Consider the following 24,413-nt stretch of genomic DNA (forward strand, 5'->3'; position numbering starts at 1 on the left):
ATTTCACAGATTGATTCAAGTGGGTTATGAACTCCCATTTTTACCCTGTATACTTTTTAAGGGCAATTTCAAGAAGCATTATTGAGAGGCTTTCACTATCATACGCCAAGTTTAGGTTTGTAAGCAAAGTCTTCCTTCTCTACAGAGACAACAGAACTAAGGGGCTTCTTTGAACTGTGTTAACGAGCAGCTATTGGGTTCCTGTTCATTGCAGGGAACTATGGCTGCAGCCAGGTTGCATCCACCGGTTGCATAATGATTTTATTGAAGCAGGAAGATGCTGAAGTCAATAGCAGTCAGACTTGGCCTGTTAAAATGTGAGCAAATGGAGCATGACAACTTGTATTCATGCTGGATAAACAGTCCACTGCTTACATAACGAGACTTTCCTTATTAACAAAATTGGAAATCAACTTTCATCTACAGTAAAGGCCAGAGACTGTGGAATAGAAAGATTTAGCCTTTAATTATCAATGTATTAGTAAGAATTTGTGGAACCAAAGGCAAAGGATTTAACTTTACTGCACCTTGGATCCTTTAATATTTTGGATGCTGTCAAACAACCCAGGGCTAGGTTTCAGATGTGTTCTACTTTAAAGTGTATCAATTTAACTTACCTATAATTTGCATTTCAGATTTTTCAGCATGGTATTTATTTTTAATACTGCTTTAATATGACATAAGCCTCCAAACACATTAAGTAAATAAAGCCACTTAATATTCTTATAAATTTTAATCTGCTCTACTGAAAAAAAAGTGCCGAGTCTGTTTTTAGCTTGCATCTTAGTGTTTTCCTCCTTTTTAAAATTTTTATTTATTTATTTATTTATTTATTTATTTATTTATTTATTTATTCATTCATTTTCAGTACCAGGAATCAAACCTGGGTGGTCAACCACTGAGTCACATCCCTAGCCCTTTTTAAAAATTTTTTTGGGGGTATCCAGGATTGAACTCAGGAACACTCAACCACTTAGCCATATCTCCGTCCCTATTTTGTATTTTTATTTAGAGAGACAGGGTTCCACTGAATTGCTTAGTGCCTTGTTTTTGTTGAGGCTGGCTTCGAACTTCTGATTCTCCTGTCTCAGCCTCCCGAGCCGCTAGGGTTACAGGCATGTGCCAAGGCACTTGACCCTTTTTTTTAAATTTTTATTTTGCTAAATTGCTTAGGGCCTCACTAAGTTGCTGAGGCTGGCTTTGAACTCATGATCCTCCTGCTTAAGCCTCCAAAGCTGCTGGAATTACAGGTGTGTGCTGCCATGCCCATTCCTAATGTTTTCCTTCTTTAAAAGAGTTACCAGCTCCATAATCTGAGCCTTATTTATTTGCTCGCACTGTCAGTCAAATCAGGACAGTGTGTTAAGACTCATAATCAAAGTGTGGAAAGAAGAAAGGCAGAAAACAGTTGAGACTCCTCTAATGTTGTCAAATTAGCATCAATAACATGTGCATTACTCATATCCATTTTGTTAACATTACTGTAAAGCTTCACACCTGTTTAGGCACATCCCTTCTTCACCCATAGAATCATTAAATACTGTGTTATTTCATTAATTCCCTAAAGTACAAGTGATACAGTTCTGGAGATTGATGACTCTTAATCCATCACGTTTCCTTCACTTTTTAGGCTTTTATTGTATTTCAAGTTCTTGTTCATATAATTTTCAAAAATGAAGTTTGCAGGAGTAAAATTAAATAGCTAATACTTTTTATATTCTGTCATACCAGTTTTCACCACCAAGTGTTTTCTTCTTGCTTCCTGAGTTTTATTTCAGTCTTTGGATATGCAACTTTGTGTTTTATTATTTCACAACTGTTCTTACTATTGGCAGTGAAGAAGTAATAGCCATCAGCTCCTCACATCTCATAGACACACAGGCACAAATCAACCCCTTTTATCAACCTTTTACATGAGGTACCTTCTTGCCAGTCTCAGAATCATTCTTCCTAGATGGCACACAATCCACTGCCAGGCCTCCAAAGCAGGGTTTTCTCCATGTGTGTTCTCCTTGTCATATCTGTATTGAGGTGAGTTTGAGCTCGGTTCCAACCTGACATGGAGTAGTCAGAACATTTTGCTTACTTGTCAGAATCACTAGGTGGTAATAAGTACCCTTGTGTTCTTTGCCTCTTAAAATTTGCTCTCTGTCTCTAATTCATTCTTCTCTTAGGTTCTGCAAAATTTCTCCTGAATTTACAAACTTAACTCTTTCTAGGTATGCTGAACAATCTTGATACCTTTTCCTTTCTCTTAAACCATTATAATCTTTCTGATAGCTCAGTACTACTATTTTTTTTTTAATTTTCATACCTTTCAAATAGGTATGTCTGTTGGATGTTAGAAATTCATTTACGGAACTAACTTGTGCAACCCATGTAGCTAATAACTGTAAATCCACATAAATCTCCAATTGTGATAGAACAAATGAGAGTGAAACATTTCCAAGTGATAATGTTTTAGGAAAATGTTTTGGCCACCTAGTGTAGTTCTTCCTTTTATCACTTGAATTTGCTTCTTCTACAATCAACCAAAATCTCTCAGGGTTGCACACCAAGTCTTTGGAGGATGGAACAAGGTTTGGGTAAAATAGGGTAGTAAGTTTGGATTGTTTTGTAACTAAGATTTGGCCCAAATGGGATTTCTACAGTACTTTTTGTCTTGCTCCTGTTCATTGTGTCTTGCTCTTGTTCACTGCACATTTGCTAGTGAATATGTATGTAATTTTTATTTACTGAATTGAAAGTATTCTCTCATAAAAGCCTCAAAGTCACTCTTAAGAGAAATGTCACTATTATTATGGAAATTGGATTATTTTAAAGTTACCAGGATAAAGATATTTCTTTGATCTGCACTTCTTACCTTTTAGTTATATAAATGCAAGATAAATAAGATAGTTGTTAGACAATTTACTCTTTCTCCTGAAAATTTTGAAGTTATAAAAGACTATAGGGCTGGGGTTGTGACTCAGCAGTACAGCGTTTGCCTAGCACATGTGAAGCCCTGAGTTCGATCCTCAACACCACATAAAAATAAATAAATTTTAAAAAGGTATTGTGTCCAACTACAACTAAAAAATTAATATAAAAAAGGCTATAATATTTTCAAATTTAGAGTTTTGAAATGAGTGACCTACTACCTCAATTTTCGTTGCAGTTCTTGCTCTAGCAAATTTTGTTTTCACATTCTACTAAAGACATGTAAAAGAGACACTCCATTATATGAGGATCATAAATGAGTCAAAACAATGTGTGCTAGCACATTTTGATTTTGTGCAGTAGAAATTTTGTTATGCCAAATTTATCCAGCTGTTATGCTACTCAACTTCCATGAGGAAAGATCTATCAATTTCTATGGGTTTTGAGGTCCTCAGTGTGCCAACATGAAAAATTGTCCCCCAGAGAGACAGAGCAATGACTGGGTCCCTAAGAGATATGTGTACCCAGTAGAACTGTTACTTCTACACATCCACTCCCTTCCTGGTCAGCTCTTAAATTTCTTGACCTGATGGGAGGAAAAGATCTATAAAAGAGAATAGGATTTTGCTATTCCTATAGGATTTCCTTGAATTTTCATCATCGAAATGTGTTGCAAATTTTCAAACCTCACAAAAGCTCCACACAGAAACACCCAACAGATTTGTTCTAATGATAATTCCTTTAAACTGATCAAAATAAAGGACTTAGTGAATTATGAAGCATGGGAAAGTTATATACATGAGAGATTCTAGGCTTGCCCAAGGCCCTAAACAATACATGGAAACCCACACATTATCACATACTAAAGAAAAGGTCTTATAATATTCTTCTACCTGCCAAACTATCTTTGTGTTTGTCTCGCCCAGTCTCATTACGACACTCTCACTTACCCTCTGTCCCCATGCTTCCCCTCTCTTCTGCAAATCAGCATCCCTTGCACATGTGTTTCAGATCTGTCTGTTGCACCAGGACTTCAGCATGTGCATGTTGATGGTGCTACCTAACTTCAGGAGTGTGGTCCCTAGAAAGACAACTGAGCCAGTCCGGGATATTGATCCAGTACCATTTGGGTAGGAATTTCTGTGATCCTAGGAATTTAATGGCTAGTTCAGAAGAACAGCAGGATCTTTGGGTGGGCATATTGTTTTAGCCCCTTCTTAGTTCATGAAAATAGAAAGGCTACATATTATATGAAGAACTGAGGCCTGATGAGAGCAGAGCAGGCCCTTTCAAGCCTGAGCAGAGTAGAGCCCTACACATACGCTTAAGGGCTGTACAGAAGCTATCTTTTCATAGTACCTTGAATCTAACATGTTCTTATTAACTGTCTGTATTGACTCATTAGCTCATTTTGTGATTTTATTTTAAGTACACTTCATATCTATCCAATCTTAAACTGGCCAATACTGATATGATACATGTGTACAACTAAAAAGTGGGGAATCATAAATTCTTCTTGACATGAACTTTGCCTTTAGGAGATAATAAAACACATTTTTATTTTATCCATAGAATAAAATATCTGTAAATCACATCAAACCATAGTATTTATTCGTATCTTTCAGTAAATGTTTTTCCAAGTATCTACTTCTTTCCCCCACACCACCACCTACAAACACTTACACAGAAGTGTTGACTATGGTCTAGGAAAATCATAAGCCCTCACAGAATAAATAAGTTCCAATTCTGCTACTGGTTCAAGCTATATTGAGTACCCCAAGCAAGCTCCCCCACTTCCCCCAGCCATTTAAAGTGCTTGATGCTGTGACTTTGAGATTGGGTGTGGGGCCTTCATCAGTGGTGACAAATGACATATGCCAAGTCTCTTCTGGATTGGTTGTTTTCCTGTTTCAGATTCTTCTTAAAATTTTCTGCCTGTCTCTTGGTTTGCCTTCTGGATGTCCCAAAAAGAATTTCACATGTACCACTTATATTTTAAATCAGATCATCTTAATTTTGTGGAAAGACCATTTGGTTCATTTCAGGGAATATGATGAGAAGAACAGAGAAACTACTTCTCTATTCTAAAATTAATGATTTTCTTAGAGCATTATAATTATACATAATATTGGGGTTAATTTTGATATAATATTACATGAATGGAATATAATTTGCTCCATTTCAGTCCCCAGTACTTCCCCTTTCTATTCCCTTCTTGCTGCCCCAGTTCCCTTTTCTTTTTCTCTACTGATCTTCCTTATGTTTATTTATACCTTTTTAACTGGCATTTTATAAGTATACATACAGGTGAAATTCACTGTGGTATATTCATTTATGTACATAGCATAATTTGATCAGATTTATTCCATAGTTCCTCCCTTTTTTAAATCCATCATCCCTTCTCTAATCCACTGATCTCCCTTTTATTTTCATGGAATATCACCCTTTTATTCTACTTATTTTGCTTTAGCTTTTACATATGAGAGAAAAACGCTCGACCATAGATTTTCTGAGTCCAGCTTATTTCACTCAGCATCGTGCTATTTCCAGCCATTTCCTAGGAACTGCAATAATTTCATACTTCTTTTTTGGGAGGAGGTGGGTACTGGGGATTGAACTCAAGGACATTCAACCACTGAGCCACATCCCCATCCCTATTCTTTATTTTATATTTAGAGACATGGTCTCACTGAGTTGCTTAGCACCTCACTCTTGATAAGGCTGGCTTTGAATCCACAATCCTCCTGCTTCAGCCTCCGGAGCCACTGACATTACAGGTGTGTGCCACCACACCCAGCATACCACTTATCTATATCAATTCATCTGTTGATGGACACCTGAGCAGGTTCCATAACTTACCTATTGTGAGTTGCACTGCTATAGACGTTGATGTAGCTGTATCACTATAAAATGCAGATATTAGTTCTTTTGGCTAAATACCAAGCAGTGGAATAGCTATAGAAAAAAATTTATTCATTTTCTTTGTTATCTAAAACTCTTCTGTCTGTAATCACTTGTGCAGTACAGTCTTTGCTACACCATAATTAGAAATTTCACATATGCATGCTTGTTTCAGAACAGTGAACTACTAGGAAATGATTTTTCTTTATTGTACTCTGCATTGTACTCTAGACATTGAAGTTATTTAGTAAAGATCATTTGTTGCTAAAAATCTTCTCTTCTAACCCTACATTCTCTGAGACTGTATGGGTAAGAATAATTTCCTTTGATTCTATTGCTAAAGAGGAAACTCAGTCTTCCAAATATGAACCTCTAGAGCACAAATTAGATAAAAAATTTAAACAAAAGAATCTCCTAGCTAAAATTTAGAAAATTGAGACTACTCTTAGAAAAGCTACATTTTTTATTTTTAAGTATGCATTGGATTTTGTTAGAAATACTGTCTACTGTGATATATGATCGACTATTATAACAAAACCCCTGCATATAAATTAGCTTAATCAAGACTCTCACATAGCTCCATGCAGTGGCACACACCTGTAATCCCAGCAGCTCCTGGTGCTGAGGCAGGAAGATCATGAGTTCAAAGCCAGCCTCAGCAAAAGCAAGGCACTAAGCAACTCAGTGAGACCCTGTCTCTAAATAAAATAGAAAATAGGGCTTGAGATGTGGCTCAGTGGCTGAATGCCCCTGAGTTCAGTCACTGGAACACCCCCTACCCCCTGTCAAAGAAAAGACTCTCACATAATTATCCAAGTCAACAGTCCAGTCCAGAGTTGTTCGGGTGACTCTTTCATGTGAACCCAGCTCTTCCTGTTTCAGTAAGTATTTTCAGCCTGAGACCTGTAGTAACTGCTGCAGCTCCCACCATTATGCCCCTATGCCATCAGAAAGAGAGGCAGGAAGTAAATGGTGGTTAGAAACTCTTACACTAAAAGGAAAATGTGAGAATGCATGTTGGAAACACAAATAGTCTCTGTGACATGTTCCAACTCAATCTTACTGCATTCAATATTGTATTTTAAGTTAAACATGATGCACAGAAAGAAGAAGAGCTATGAGTAGAGCAAGGTGAATTGGCATGGTTCTGTTTGAAGACCTCATCTGTGCAAAATAATTTGAGCTCTTATTGTGTGACAATAGACAACTTTAAACAGGATAGATTATATAATTTAATATTCAACCCTATGATCTAAGCACCACTATCCACCATTTTCACAGGGGAGGAGAGTGAGGCAGAGTGGAGCCAAGCTCCTGCAGACACAGCTAGTAAGTGATGGAACTGGCACCTGAATCCAGACGTTCTGATCCCAGAGTTGCCTTGATCACTTCCTATCCACACACTTGGGATATCAGGCTACCTTTTAAGATTAGATAAGGAGGAAGGAGTCCCTAAATAGCAGTACATCGAGTTTGAATAATTTTTTTTAAATCTGAAACAGGCTATAAAACATTGTTGTTTTCCTGGATTTCAGTCTGAAGTATTGCTTTGATTTTAGTCACAGTGGTAGATGATAAGGATATATTCCATGTTTATACTTAATAAATGGAATCCAGCTGCATCCAAAGTAGCAACTTACACCAAAGGAGATAAAGAAAACAGATTAGAATGAAGTGTGATTTATTTACTCCTGGGTAAATAAATCTGAGGCCTAACTTTCTGAGCATCAAGAGTTGGTTGTATGATTTAGGTATACCTATGTAATAATACTCCAGATCATCTGTAATCAAAGCAAGCTGAAAAACAAGGCTTTCCCAGCCCATGAGCCTGGGCCTCATCCTCAGACCACATAGGTGATTGTTTATCCCCACATACTTTAAGTTGTATTTCAATCATCACATTTATTAAATAAAATGAGAACTTCAGAATGTTAAAATAACATATTCATCCCCTAGATGTATTAGTCTGCTAGGGATGCCATAATAAAATGTGACTGTTACAGAAAGGTATATTCACAGTTCTGGAAGCTAGAGGTCTGAGATGGAATATCTGCCGGGCTGCTTTCTCCAAAGGCCCTCTCCTTGACCCTCTGCCTATTCCAGGGCAGTCCCTCAGTTGGCCCTCTCTCTGGTTCTAGTCTATTCCTCATGAGGACATCAATCAGATTGGATTGGAGCCACACTAATGACTTCATCCTGTTCGAATGCAGTTCCATTCTGAGGTACTAGTGATCCAGGCTTCAACGTGCATGTTTAGGGGACACAGCACTAAAAACACTTAGGAAATGTGGAGGCTGTGAAATTCACAACCAGCAGGAGTGAGAAGTCCATCACATTAATGTTTCCTCCTCCCTGACTTAGCTTTGGCCAAAACCTAATGTGGTACAGGTGTGTATTTCAGCAACTATAAACCTCTTTACTTGGATGTTTTAGGGCAGATTTATTAATTCAATATACAGATTACTTAAAACACATAAAAGGCCATCTTGAACTTGCCGCTGCTTACATTTTCACCAGCTGGTGGAGAGGAAAAGTCAAGATCATGTTAGCAAATATTTTGCAGAGAAGATAGGTATTATTGAGTGGTCAAAGCAGACATGACTGACCAGACATTATAGACACTTAACAATATCTCACTGCTACCAGAGAGCAGCTGTTAGCTGAGGCAGAGCAGGAATGAGTGGATATGGGTGTTCAGTACTTTTCTCAAGCAGTCTACGTAAAGAACTTAATGTTCATGACAGCAAAAGAAAACATCTCTTCTAGGTTACAGGAGAGGATACAAGAGCATAAACACATCATTGAAAAAGATTTGAAGTATTCTATTAAAATATCAAGGGAATTTATGTCATGCATCTTACAAAGATATTCTGAATAAAACTATTTTTTGCTACTTCTCCACTATATTTCTTCAGTTGTGGATCTTTGTGGAACATGTATAGACAAAAGCAAAACAGTGGGCTTTATGGTTTGTAGGAATAACCTGGAGAATAAGTAAGAGAAAATGAGGAAAAACATAAAAATCAAAGGACTCATGAAATTTTCTTAAAATAATCCTTAGACATATGAAATTTGTGTAAGTTGTATTTATCTGGCTTAGAATGAAATGTAGTAAAAACAAAACCTTGGCACAACACAAAGAGAATATTTTTGTTTATTTGTTCAAATGCCAAAGAAAATTGTGGCACTCTTAAGGCACCACAACATTGAAAGCACCTGACATTAGCAAAAGAGAACTGCTGGCATTTTTTTTTTTTTGTCCTCAGTACTTTCTGTGAATTATCTCGTTTAACACTAAAAATAACCTTATGAGCTAAGCATCATCATCATAGTTGGGGAAAGTGAGGCCTGGACAGGCGTAAGCTGTCTGCAGGCACAGAACTGATGTAAGGTGGAATAATATTACTATACCATACTGCACATAATATGCACAATTTTATAAGGATGGTATTGGTATTAGTAGGACCAAGACCTCGTGATCCTCATTAATAATGATACAACAGCAGCAGCCCAGTGATGGGCCACCACACATACTGGAGCATTAGATAAAAGGTTTCATACGGTCAGTCTCTCCTTTGCTTACTTCCCTGGCTTCACATCTTACTGACTTCACTCACAGTAAACTAACTCTGGTTATTCAGGAAATGTAGTTTTCTCAAGGGACAGTCCTTTTTCTCATTTCAGGGCCCTTAAGTGTGCCACTCTCCTGGCCTGATATACAACCACACAATTCCCCTTTCCCTTCATTACCCACACAGTTAAGATTTCCTTTGAAAAGCCCTTGGATGCAATCTAGTCCCTCAGTAAACCCAATACTGTAGGATTTTATAGTTTGGCTCTGTTGCTGTTATTTTGTTTGAACACCAGACACAGTCATTAGTTTGCTTTTCAATGTTCCATTTTAGAAACCATAAACACCAAGTCGCTTTCAGGAACTGAAGACAAAGAAGGGAGGAGAAGGTCTGCAGTTTGCACCTCATGATTTCTACCTGCTCCTTAAGTGATGATGCAGGCAGCAGTTTCATACTTGCTGTTCAAAATGTTCTCTCTCTTCCCTTTTCTTCCTGTCTCTGTAGGATTATTTTAGGGTAATCAGAAGATTACATAGTCTAAGTAGGACATTATTGCATTTATTTTTTGAACCTAATTTTTAAAATTTAATCAATTAGGTATAATTCTTTTAGAGGGGGAGTCCCAGGAGAGCTTTACAGTGAGCTATATCCCCAGGCCATTTTACGTTTTCTTTTTTTTTTTTTTTTTTCATTTTTAATTATTTTATTGTTGGTTGTTCAAAACATTACATAGTTCTTATTATACCATATTTCACAGAGACAAGGTCTTTCTTGATCAATTGCTGCAGGTCTCACTTAAATTGTCTGGGCTTATCTCAAACCTGTGATCCTCCTGCCTCAGTCTCTAGCTAGGTGTTATTCTTTTACTGATTTTTTCTAGTTAATTGGTAAGATTGGCTAGTTATTACCTTTCTTTAACTTCCTCCCCAACAAACAATATTGTTCTCAATAATGTGTTTTTCCCTATCCATCTACATAGAATCAAGCTTTGCTAACACAGAGCCTAAAAAATAGACAATCTCTTGTAATACAATGTGGCTTTCCAAACACTGTCTTTCAATCATAACAAACTTTATCAAAAGAGTCATAAGAGCTATATCCCTTTACTCACCTCATTCACTCTTTTGACTAGCCACCCCTTTTAGGCTCCTAACTAGTACTTCACTCAGTCTGTGATCTGCATGGTGTGAAGTACCAACATCACTACTGTGTTTTTACTTGCCAAAACAAAAAACAAAAAAAAAAAAAAAGAAATCCAAGTGATAATCAAGCATTCTTTTTTTCACTTCTTAAAACACTTTCTTCTGATTTCCCCTCCTTACCTTAAAAGGTCCTCTTTTTCTTCCTCCTTAATTCTTAATTGTTTTCAGAACCTCTAAACATGGTAATATTTTAGGATTTATTCCGTCTGCTCTTTTTATTTCTATCTCCATTTTCTCCCTAGGTGGTTACATTTAGCACCATAAATTATAGTTACATCTGCATGTTGCTGTGTCCTATCTGTCTTCTATCTGTCTGCCTATCTCTAGGTCTGATCTTTTCCTCATGTCTTGATGCATACTCACATGTTTTGTATGCCCTGTTTCACACTCTTACTATTATATCTTTAAAATTATGTATATTATATTATATTATAGACTTTTGATGCTTAAGGAGTATCTTTAAAATGAATTAAGTCACTGGAATGTTTCTAAATATAATAAATGCCTTCAACTATGCAGAGTGAGAAATAGTTCATATGTAACTATGACACCTTTTGGAACATTATTTGAGAGTAAGTTTGCTCTTCGACAACATAGGTAAAATGTTGCCCCCAAACATTATGGATTTTACTAATTTTTCATGTGTTTGTGACTATAAAATATAAAAATGCACTATTTTGTAATTTTTTAGTTATTTGTAGAATACTTGGTACAGCATTTTTAAATCATATTTCATGGGGCTGGGGATGTGGCTCAAGTGGTAGCGCGCTCGCCTGGCATGCGTGCGGCCCGGGTTTGATCCTCAGCACCACATACAAATGAAGATGTTGTGTCCTCCAAATACTAAAAAATAAATATTAAAATTCTCTCTCTCCCTCTCTCTCACTCTTTAAAAAAATAAATAAATCATATTTCATAATTTGATAGTAGACTCATAGTCTACTATAAGGTTAATGATTCTTTGATTTTTACATTTAATTAATAAAGGTGGTATTCTTAAAAACAATATTTTCCAAATATTAACACTTTAACACCTTATATCACATTAATTTTGCATGTGTAATGTATTCATTATTATTATAGCACATGGAGACAGATGCAAATAATCACATACATTATATGTGATTTTTCACGAAGTTTGCAATGAGCTTGTAATTGTAAGTTTGTATATGAATGTATACATGAAAATATCTGTATGACTAAAACATTTTTATGTTTGCTAAATAAATAAGACCATTCTTGTGTTTTCTTGAGCTGTGGTATATTGGAATGATCACAAGACTGAGATTCAGAAAGTCATGTTTCTCATCCTGCTTTTGCTGCTGACATGATGTTGAGCCATATTATCCTCTAGAATGTAAGCTCCACTTGGGCAGGCAATTTTGTCTGTTGGGATTACTGCTCTATCACCAGTATCTAAAAGAAACTGGACCCAGAATCAGTGCTGAACAAATATGTTGCATGAATTACATTTATCCAGATTTACAGTTTTCAAAAATATAAAACATGTATAAAACAGAACTTCTGCCAACCCTCACATTCCAATTTAATATTAGAGCCCTTATGAATTTAAATAATACATATTCAAAGCTGGGACTGTTTATTCAACCTCTACCTGGGCCTTGACATTGCTTAACCTGTCAAAGCTCTTTTCATTGAATATCTATTTATATGAATAAGACAACAGCTAGATAGCAGTCCATCTGCCGTCTCCCATCAGACTAAAACAAAAACTTTACAATTATGAAGGTACCTCAAATTCACAAACTTAGGTAAGTACAATAGAAAGTTTAATAACTAACCTCTCAAATGGTGTTTATCCAGTGTGTGTAGCGTGTACACTTTGGAAAATATTAAGGCATAAAACCCAACCTAAGAATTTTGGGATGCTCTGTAGATGTACTTACTCCTCTTTAAAAAATCTGGAAATCTCAATTTAAAATTACAAACAAACTAATGAAGATCATTCCATTTTAAAATGTTTCTTGTCATTCATTGAACAAATATGTAGTGAATGACAACCATTTGAAACTTGTGTTAGTAAATACAAGAAAAATCAGGTCTTGACAGTCTACAGTCAATATTCATCTGGACAATCAGCCATCCATAGAGCCCTGAGATCTTTGGCAACAATCTCTGGGCCAGAGTGAACACCAGCAGACATTAGGAAGACTGGAGAGGAAGCTTGGGAACCTGTGCACTACTGTAAGACAACCACCGCCTCCAGACCTCCAGGCCTCTCCACCAGTCGCCACGACTGTCCTGCAGCGCACTGCTTGCCTCTTCCCTGCTTCATGGCTTGTGTCCTCACTTCCTCCATACTCCTACCTAATGACACCTGGTTCCTTTTAAATAAAACCGTTGCTACTTTACCCATCATGCTCTACCCCCTTATACTGCCTAATATTTTTCCATAGCAATTATTACCACCCATATTATATCTTTAATTGTTCATTGCCTTTCCTGTAGAATGTAAGCTTCATAAGAGCAGGAAATTTGTCATTCATTAATATATCCCCAGTATCTAGGATGCTAATGACACATAGTAGGTGCTTCATAAATAATTGTTGGGTGAATGGATTTTTCTAGCTAAGATTCTCATTATTTTTAGTAAGAATTGATATTCCACCATGTCTGTATTGCCTCACACTGCCTTTGGTAAACATTTGTTATAAGTGTATCTGGTTCAGTACTTTGGTGATGTATGTTAAGCATCCCTTCTCTGAAATGCTCAGGATCAGAAGCATTTCAGCTTCTATATTTTTTCAGGTTTTGGAATATTTGCATACATATATAAAATGACATACTTGGAGACAGGACCCACATTTAAACACAAGTTTCATTTATGCTTCATATATCCCATATATTCATAACCTGAAGTTAGAATACAGTATTTTCAGTGCACCTGCATTTTGATTGCAACTCATCACATGAAATCAGGTGTGGCATTGTGTCAGCACTCAAAAAGTTTGATATTTGGAGCATTTCAGATTTTTGGATTAGGGATGCTCAATCTGTATACACATGACCTTTGCCCTGTTGCTCACTAGAGTCTAATCATTGTATTATGGACATGAATGTAATGTTGCTCTGCCCACAGTGACTTCTTAAATGAACTACATCTAAGAAGAAGGAATAACATAAAAATGAATAACCACCAAAACTAAACTAAATTCCCTTTAAAAAATGGCCATATCAGGCTGGGGCTGTAGCTCAGTGGCAGAGCACTTGCCTAGCATGTGTGAGGCACTGGGTTCTATCCTTAGCTCCATGAAAAAAAAATAATAAAGACATGCTATCCATCTACAACTACAAAAGAAAAAAGAAAAAAAATAGTTTTTTAAATGGCTCTAACTGAAGCAAGGCAGGAATTTCCTTGCTTTCAATAAGTATATGTGATCTACCATAGCAAGTCAGATGGGCAAGCCGCACCAAAAAGGATGAACGGAATTCTTGAGTCAGAGGTGGGGAAAATTGAGACATCTATGTGAATATTGGTAGGACTGTAAATTGCTACATTGTTTTAAAACAACAACTTAGAAATCCCTATTAATATTAAACATTTCTGCCATTTTATTAGCACTTCAACTTCTAGGAATTTATTCTATAAAAACTCTCCTATAACAACTGGAAACATCAAAATGCCCATCAACAAATAGGTGGCTTAATTTTGAAACCACATGACTGTAATGGAGCAGTGCAATCTTATAAAGAATAAATACAGAACTGTTATACTGAATGGAATGAGAAAATTTGCACAGTAGAGTTTATAACCACTATTCTGGGCATACTCAAGTTAACAGGAAGAAATACTCAGAATGCATCAGCCCTCATGGAAATTAGATTCTAACTGGGAAACGTACAACAAACAGATGGTGGTGTGATGGCAGACAACGCAGTGCTATGAAAAAAAAAAAAAAGCACAAGGGAACAGAGAGTGATAGGGATCAAAAGAAGTTGTTCTCAGGAGGTGACATTGAAGCAGTGGTCTGAATGAAGGGAGGAAGCAAGGCAAGAACAGAAGGGACAGCCAGTGAGTAAGAAGGGCCCTGAGAAGGCATGCTGGAGTGTTCAAGGACATGCAAGGAAGGCTGTGTGCTGGGAGAAAGAACAAGGACATGGAATGAGAGAGAGAAGGTGGTATCTGGGGCCAAATTATTTAGTACTTTGTGAGCCATGATAACAATTTGAGGTTTCCTTAATTTTGATGATGAGCCGTTATAAGATGTTGTGCAGAGGAGTGACATGTTAAGATTCGCATCTTTTGAATCACGGAAACTATTTTGTGGACAATGTTCTGAGGAAGAAAAGAATGCAAGCTGTGAGGCTCGTATGGTGGATATTGCAGTTGTCTGAGTGACGAGAGTGGCTTGAAGTGGGACTGGAGCAGTGGAGAGGAGGGAAAGTATCAGATTTATGATCTATTTGAATAAAAAAAAAGCACGTGGATTAGCTGATTTATTGGACATAGGTTGTGTTACAAAGAGAAATTGAGGATGACTACAGGGATTTGACCAGAGCAATTGAGTGGAGGTGCCATTTGCTGAGGAAGTAGTTGGTGACAGAGGTGGGGAGCAGTCCCACTTTGTCTATGTTAATGTTGGAATGCCTGTCAGACCCCTAAATAGGTACTAGGCAGTCAGATTAATGACTGGCATTTAGGAGAAAGGGTAGGACTGGACTGCAGACGCATTTGGAAGGCCTAAAAGTTCTTGCTTGGGATAACTTGGGAAGCAAGTGTAGAAAAAACTGCAAACGTCTAAATGCTCAGTCCTCCTAAATCTGAAAATCTTGTAGAGGAAGAGGTTCTCATACAAGATACTGAAGTGGAGCAACCAGTGAGAAAAGACAAAAAATTAGAGTACTGATCACAGAAGCAAAGTGAAAAGCAAGCATGGGCATAAAGAAAAATAGCTCCTAAATTATTAACCACCATCATCCTTTAGAGAAATGAAGTGAGAAGGAATTTTCAATTTATGGAATACTTCAATATTTGATACCTACCCTGATCTTGGAAACAAAAATAGCAATAAGAAAGTTAAGAACAATAAAGCAATAAAAATTTAATCAACCTGCTAAAAAATATATAAAAAGCATCAATACTGAGTCTGTTATATATTTGACTAGACAATTTACAAAGGGATTTCACTGACCAAAAATCAGAGGAAGAAATGCTGCCTTTCAAATGACATATCTAAGAGTATACCTACTCTACAGAGGATTTCTGAGGAAGGACATTTATGTTTGTATTTTGTAGGTAACATTTATAGAGCATTTTCATATATTATTAATGGATATTGGATGATACTATACGGAAAACAGAAAGTAAACCCAAAATACTTATAGAATATGCAGATGGAAAAAAGTCTTTTTGTTTGTCTGAAGTATTGGTGCTGCTCATATGTATAATCAAAAGCTTTAGTTTCATTTCCATGCTATGAATAGAATACTGGCTAGTGCATTTCACAGGGGGGCTCAAGGAAATTGCTCTGAACTTAGAGTGTATCAAGAACATGAACATGACGGGCCTGCATAATTCACAGTGCAAATGGAGACACACCCCAGAACTGCCAGTCATAAGTCATGCAGCTGCACCAAAAGGCCATGAGATAAGCTGTGTTGCCTTAGAATTAGGATGGTACCTTGTATCTACTCATGTTATCTATATGCATATGTAACTACTATATGTTAAAATGTTGTGAAAATCATCAAAGAAATTACTACTGCTTCACTTTATGAGAATTTCTAATACCTCATGGTACCAAATCTGTTATTTTTCATACTTGGAAGTGTCTCTTTAAAGGACATGACCTGTTCCTTTAGGTTTGTTCCCACAAGCTTGGAGAGTTCCAGACTGGGAGAAACCCATTGGTTTGTTCAATATTATCTTTTCACCTAACCTGTTCGTTGATAAATTTGAATTTTCACTGATGTTTTCAGCAGCCATAATACACTGAGTTCATTTTGATTCATTGACATTTGGGTTCTGTCTGGAACTATGGCCATGGTTCACCTTCTGCTGTACTTTAGCCAAAGCACCCTTTAGTAAAGAGATTCAATTCAGCAAATTATTCTCTGACACTACTACTTTCCTGATTAAATGTATAATTACAAGGAAAATTCACTATGGTATTTTTAGGACCTATTGACATTCAGGGCAAAATCTATCTAAAAATAGAACTTAGGGTTTCTTTTACTCTCTCCTGTCAGAGTCGGGCCACAAGAAGTTAAAAAGTACCATTCAGAGAAGCACAGAAACAGGAATGGCAGCAGAAATGAGGAAGATGGTGAGACAGCCCAGTCGGGAGTCCACTGATGGCAGCATCAACAGTTACAGCTCTGAGGGAAAGTAAGTGAGTCAGCAGTCCTGTGGCCTGGGGACCAGCCGATGTGTGGTGATCAGCAGAACAACAAAGTCCCCTAGGGTTACTGTGCTGCTGCTTCTTGTAACCTGAGTTTCACCATCCATTTCCACCAGTGTGACCTCTTTCAATCACCATTCTGCACCTGGTCCCTCAAAGGCAAAAAAAAAAAAAAAAAAAAGGCCGAGTTACTCTAAATAAGCCATTTACATTATCTAGTAAAGCTAATCTTTACTAGATGAATCTTCTGATTATATGGTATAGAAATGCTACATTTAATGGATTCTTTTATAAGCAAAATTCATAGTATGCCCTGTCACCAAAATCTCAATTAAAATTCAGAAGTGAGGAACTAATTTCTGATTTTCCTAGGTTTCTCCAAATTATTCGGGCTCTCTGTTGTTGTAAGCAACTTACAATTTCTTGATTTTAAAACATTGTTAACTCATTTTTATCCTAGGGGGAAAATACTCCAGGATCTATCTACCTCATTATTTTGATGGTTGAAGTTTTAGTTCTGAAATTAGCTAATTATGAAAAAATGTATTTTGAGTTTATTTATGTAGTTCTTGACCATTTTATATGGATCACAAACAAAATCTGCATTTTCCTATGCTTAAGAATTTTTCTGGTAAAACTGAACTTTCATTTGGGTAGTAGTACCCGTAAATAAATAATTATTAGGTTCAGTGGGTTACATGGAGATTCTCCATGCACAAATTTTTTTTATAATTATTCATCTATTACTACTAGAATTACTTGTATCCAATCTACTATTAAAATTTCATTTTCTTTTGCTGGAAGCTTTCTATATTGCTTTTACAATGAAATAAAATTATGCAAGTTAACGATTATGATACTCTTTCCCATTCTTGAAACTAGTTGGCCCCTGTTTATTTGATCAAATGATTGATGTGCATGCTTCAGGCAAGGTATAGCTAAGAACAAAAAAAAAAGCAAATGTGAAAGTTACTGAGATAAACTTGCTTACAAAATACCAAAGTTTGATAATGTAGTATAACCCAATGTGCAAATGAAAGATGAAAGACACTATTTTCTGATATGAAAGAAAGAAAATTTATGTCTACCATGTATAAACCACTTAAACTCTCAGAGATTTATTTTCTTAGTCTGAGTGGGATAATATTCTGTATACTGTTCAATTTTTTTGAACAGTAGGAAATTAATGTGTAAAAGCACAAAGAAAAAAGAAAGCCATGCCATAAAGAAATATGTTACTTCAAAAAGAAAGCCAGCTATGTAACAAGCATGGTTCTTGTTCCTCAGAGAGAGTTGCATTAATAAACAAAAAGAACACAGTCACCCCTTTTGTGTGGCTTATACACTTAGGCTTTTAGTCAGTCATATTGTTGAAAGAAATAGACATGTTTTAGCCAACTGATTTTCATTTGGATTAAATAAAATCCTCAAATAATTTGAACATTTAATTCATTCAAAGAATAAATTATACATTTTATTTGTAAAGAAGGACTCACTGTGATGTAATATTTATTCAAGAAATTATTAACCACTGTTTTAAATTTTTACATCATGTTACTTAATGTCCATGAGCAATTATCTATGTAAGATTGATAGCATTAAAATTTACATCTTATATGTCAGTAATACATTTGTGTAGAGATGTGGATATGGTTTTAGAAGTGTTTACTTAATATATTAAAAACTCTCCTGCCAGGTGTAGTGGTGCAAGCCTGTAATCCCTGCAGCTCAGGAGGCTGAGGCAGAGCATAACAAGTTCAAGGCCAGGTTCAGCAATTTGGCGAGGTCCTAAGTAACTTAATGAGACCCTGTCTCAAAAAATAAAAAGGGCTGAGATGTTCTGCCCAGTGGTTAAGTGCCTTTGGGTTCAATCCCCAGTACCCAAGAGAAAAACAACTCCTGAATCTGATCTTAAATTTAACTTTAGACCTTTTCTTACTGACGATGCAAATAGTAAGTAAACAGATTGTCTAAGTAGTGTTTATGTTTTTATGATCAGAATTAGTCAAATGGAAACTAACAAAGAGAATCTAGATCAACTCAGGACTTTAGCCTGCACAAGGTCCTGAGTTGATCCCAGCACCACAGAAAAGAATAAATGTGGGAGAACTAACATTTTGTCTTTTTTTTTTTTTTTTTTTGGTTTTTGTCATTTTGCTAATAGCTTAATATTTCCTGGAGTGCGACTAGGAGCTGACAGTCAGTTCAGTGATTTTCTTGATGGACTGGGACCAGCCCAGCTTGTTGGCCGCCAAACCCTTGCCACCCCTGCAATGGGTAAGAATCATTCTCCTACAGAACAGCTGATGTGTCATGGTTGACAGAATCATATAAATTAGTGTAACAGTAATACAAATTAGAAACAATACTTTAGGGTGTTCCTGGTTACAAATGACTATTCTAATTTCTAGTGCACTTTTCTTATTTGAGAAATTAGACAAAATAAATAAAATGAGCCATAAACCTTGAATGACCATAAAACTCTATCAAGACAGATTCTATGGTAGATCCAAATATAGGATAAAGGTGCCATTTCACAGCATGCAGAAAAAGAGATGGAATACTCAGAAAAATATGTTGGCATAACTGTTTATGTGGAAAATAATTAAAGAAATTGCCTCCATACTTTACAACGTATTAAAAAATGTGTAATATTTTAGAATCAATTGTTTTAAAAAAGGAGGTTAGACAAAGATTAGTGGAAAATACTTCATCTTGGAGTGAGCAACAACTTCCAAAGGATCAAACTGAAGTTGGAGAGTTAAAAAAATTGAAAAGGTAATGTTTATGCTAAACAACAGATATTGGTATTGTGTTCATTCCTTTTATATGGTGGTCTCAGCACTGCCACAGTGGTTTAGGTAGTCTTAATACAAATTTTAGGTTTATGTACTCAGAGATAATTAATTACCTTTGGTTGCAAGGAGGATACATACATGCTATAGAAGATGGCATTAGACAATTATGGTTTAAGAATTGCTGTTCCTAATAGAAAAGTTGAATCATATGTGTTTATAAATAATTGTGGCCTACTGTGTATATTTTTAGGTTTTTGTTTTTCCTCAGTTAAAATATTCAGGTTTCAAAAAAAATAAAAATAAAAGGAAAGAAAACATAGATATCTATAAGTTGAGCATCTCAATATCTATAACAACTTCCAGATAAAACATAAGCAAAGTAAAAATATTGTATAAAATTACCTTCAGGCTATATATATAAGATATACTTGAACATAAATGAATTTCATTTATGAAATAATATGATATATGTATATCATACATATGATATACATATGCACACATTTCAAAATCTGAATATATATGAAATCTGAAACACTTCTTGTTCCAAGCCTTTTGGATAAAGGTCATTCAACCTATATTAGCATAGGATACTCTGAAGTAAACTTTTTTTAAAAAGATGATAAATGGAGAAAATTATATGTAACAACTACAACAGATATTTTCCTGGGTGACATGAGATTCCAGCCCGATAGGATCCATGGGATACCCAACAAACTGGATGAAAATAGATTAACTGAAAGATATACATCATCATGGAATTTTGCAACACTGGCAATTAACAGAAAATCAAGCAAGTTTCCTGAGAGACAACTTAATGCTATACAAATCTACCAAAAAATCAGATTCTTATTGGACTCTTCAATAATAATACTGAAAACCAGAAGACTGTTAAACAATACCTTCAAAATGCTGAATAACAACTGATTTCCAATCTAGAACATAAGATCCAGCCAAATTATCAAATAAGTTTGAGGATAGAATAATGCATACTTGGACAAGCAAATTCTCGAGTTATTCTCCTCATATCCAGCACTGATCAGAAAGCTATATAGAGGATTTACTTCAACAAAATGAACTAAGTGAACTTTTTAAATTGTGAGCCAAAAAAGAGGAAGATAGATCCAGTAAATAAATTCCTTTTCTCACAAAAAGGAGATAATTATGGGATGCTCAGCATGACAGTGCAGAAAGATCTAAAGATAACAGCATAGAAAGATTTTAATAGAATCTGTACAAACTGTAGCATGTCAGGTTTTATAAGGCAAAATCTATAGGATACTTAACATTTTTGCTTTATGGAAGACAAACAACAAGGAGAGGATAAGGATTTGAATTAGCGATAAAAATGTAAGAAAAGGCTTTTATAAAACGACACTTATTAAGTATGGAAAAAAGGAGAAGTAACCATAGTGTTCCGGTTCATACAGCTATAAATAAGGTTACATAATCATAATTATATAAATGTTAATATTGGGATAACTGGAATGACAGAAATTGTCAGGTATGTGGCAAAGGTAGGAAGACAGTTGAAAGAGATCAAAATTGGGAGTTAGTAATACTTAAAACTAGTGTTTAAAAACAGGAAAATGCCTGCCAAAAAAATTAAATAAAAATATTGAAAATTTTGAGAAGTGACTTTTAGAAGGCCAGAAGTTAAGAGGGAATTGTTGTCCGTTATTTATACTAAAAATAGATCTTATACAGCGGTTTGGCCATGTATACTCTGTGCATATGATTCATAAAAACCTTTTAAAAGTTTAAATGAAAAAAATAAGAGACCTCTAGGAGCTAAAGTCTAAAACAGAATCATGAAGCTAATGAGAAAGTCTGGAACAATGAAGTTAATCAACTGATAAGGCAAATAGAATTCACACCTGAGAAGCTGGTCAAGCCAACTAAAAATAACTTAGAAACTTAGTTATAATATCATTTTCAGAGATAAAGTTTCATATGTAATCCACAGGAAAAAAGACAAAGAGATTGTTAAACAAAACCAAGAATATAGTTTTAAGAAAATGAATTGGAGAATGAAAACTATAATGATTAATATTTACAACTTGGTTCATGAACTAAATGATGTACTGAATGTAGCTAAAGATTGAATTAGTGAAATGCAAGGAGGACCATAGAAAAATCACCCCAATTCAGCCTGAATTTGAGAATTTGAAATGTAGGGAGAATAAACTAACAAATTCAAACTTTTGCTAATAGGATCCCAAAGAGAGAATAGAGAAAATTTTAGAAAAAACACAATAATGGCAGTAGAGCCACTCAAGAAAAATATGAAATCTGAGATATTGAAAGAACCTACTGAGGGCTGGGGTTGTGGCTCAGTGGCAGAGCTCTTGCCTACTATGCATGAGGCACTGGGTTTGATCCTCAACACCACATAAAAATAAACAAATAAAATAAAGGCATACATCTACAACTACAAAAAATAAAAATAAAGAAAGAACCTACTGAGTGCTGAAATGAAGATTATTGCAAAACAAAAAAGGATAATGCACTATTGAGATATTTTAGGACCTCAACTCATGTCATGAAGAAGAGTCATAAGGAGGGTAAGAAGATTGCCTCGCCAAGAAACAAAGTAAATCAACAGGTTTTATTTTTCAGCAATGCAAAATAAATAAATGAATAAATAAAAAGCCTTCAAAAGAACTGATTCTCAAAATGCTGAAGAAAAGAACTACCAACTTTTATTCAGGAATAAAGATGAAATAGAGGCATACATATTTACACACAGACTCAAAGTTTAACACTCTTTACTAAAAGATATACTTTAGCAAGAAGAATAAACTAAAATGAATGAAATATAAGGAGCAATGATGAAAGAAAGGAATGAAACTTGGTTCATTAATAAACTGAATTAATAATTATTATGTAACCTAAACAAAACAAGAAAAAGCACCCAGGAAAAAAGCAATATAGAACAAAATAAAATGAGGAAGCTGGTTAAAATCTACATGAGAGTTCTAAAGATCTTTCTCTTTTTTGGGAATAAGTAGAAACACTAGTTTTGGATTTTGGTATAAATATAAAAATAGGAGTCTATGTGTTAAATATGTAATAGCCTCTAAAATAAAATAAATAAAATATTCCAATTCTATGCCAGTAAAGGGATGGACAAAATAAATAAATTAATGTGCTTATATGACAAAAGAAAGGAACAAAAATAGGTCGATTAAAAACAATACAAAATAACAAAAAATAATTTACTTTTAAAATTAATCTCAATACATGAAATAAGTTTTTCTCAAACATTAAAGGATCAATGATATTGAAGAAACAAAACAGCTATATGTTACTATTCACCAGACATAAATATAAAGTCAAAAATAAATAATAAAAAGGTTGACAAAAGAGATACAGAGAATTTGGCTATACCAATGGTAAAGTAGGTAATTCATACCAAACCGCCTACTGAAAATACCTAGAATATCTACATGTTTGCTTCAGTGCCTGGCTCCTGGGGAGTACAGATGCCTTGGATAATGGTGAGTCTACGTCCACAGCTACTCTTGTACTGGAGGGATTTACTGTTTTGTGTTTCCCTGCAGAGGATCTAAGGAGCTGAGCTGTGTATCTCCTTACTTGTAAGACTTAGGCCAAGAATTTAAGTTAGCCTATTGATCTGTCCTTGCTCTCTGTTAGGATCTGAAAGATCTCTATCCTGAAAATCTGTGCAAATTGGAAGTAGGTGGAACTCTGTAGAAGCTAGAGCTCTAATTACATAAGTCCTTGATATTGATTAAAGTGATCCAAGATTGCAGACACCTTGCAAAAGCAAAAATAAATCATTTCTGATAAAGACAACATCCTAAGTAACAACTTTTTTTTTCTAAAAACAATTTTCAGACAACAAGCGCAAACACCAGGCACACATGAAAGGAAAACCAAAATAATTTTAAATGTAGAAACAGCATACAATGGAGAAAAAAAACTCAAATGATTCCAGATATTAAAGTTAATATTTAAACTAAAAAGACTTACATGTTTCAAAGAGCTTTTAAAAAAAAGATGGTAAATGACATTAGAAAATAAAAACCACTAAAAAGAACACAACGACAATTCTAGATTTGAAAAACATAACTAAGCTTAACAACTGAATGGTTGAGTTTCCAGTAGTTTAGGCAGAGCTGGGGAAAGAATTGAATAACTAGTGAATAAACCATAAGAAGTTATCCAGAATTTATCACAGATGTAGATGAATGGAAAATATAAATAAGAAGTTAAGAGATGGGGATAAAAGGTGAGGTTTAATAAATGTGCAATTAAAGTTCCAGAACAATGGAGGAGAGTATAATGCAGAACACACAATTTAAAATGCAATGATTAAGGCAGTGGCACACACTTGTGATCTCAGTAGCTCAGGAAGCTGAGGCAAGAGGATTGCAAGTTCAAAGCCAGCCTCAACAACTTAATGAGGGCTTAAGCAACTTAGCAAGACCCTGTCTCAAAATAAAAATATTAAAAGGGCTGATTATATTGCTCAGTGGTTAAGTGCCCCTGAGTTTAATCAACAGTACCAAAATAAATAAATAAATAAATGTAATGTAATGACTGAGAAATTTTCCAAACTGAAATAAACATCGGTCATACTTTCCAAAGTCCCTATGAACCTTATGCAAAAATATCCAGCAATATTAAAAATAA

At 35.3% G+C, this 24,413-nt stretch overlaps 1 protein-coding gene across 40 annotated transcripts in view; it reads left to right on the forward strand.

Moving 5' to 3' along the window:
* RIMS1 (regulating synaptic membrane exocytosis 1) overlaps window positions 1-24,413 on the forward strand; it is a gene marked incomplete at both ends in the record, with an annotated part of 215,022 nt that overhangs the window by 185,256 nt on the left and 5,353 nt on the right. For all 40 annotated transcript variants that reach the window (XM_081294576.1, XM_081294598.1, XM_081294597.1 and 37 more), the window contains 2 exons: window positions 16,805-16,943; window positions 19,121-19,233. In XM_081294576.1, coding sequence (XP_081150702.1) covers window positions 16,805-16,943; window positions 19,121-19,233 — 252 coding nt within the window. The remainder of the gene's footprint in view (window positions 1-16,804; window positions 16,944-19,120; window positions 19,234-24,413) is intronic.

Source organism: Spermophilus citellus, assembly GCF_964194105.1.
Source record: "Spermophilus citellus genome assembly, chromosome: 5".
Classification (NCBI taxonomy): Eukaryota; Metazoa; Chordata; class Mammalia; order Rodentia; family Sciuridae; genus Spermophilus; species Spermophilus citellus.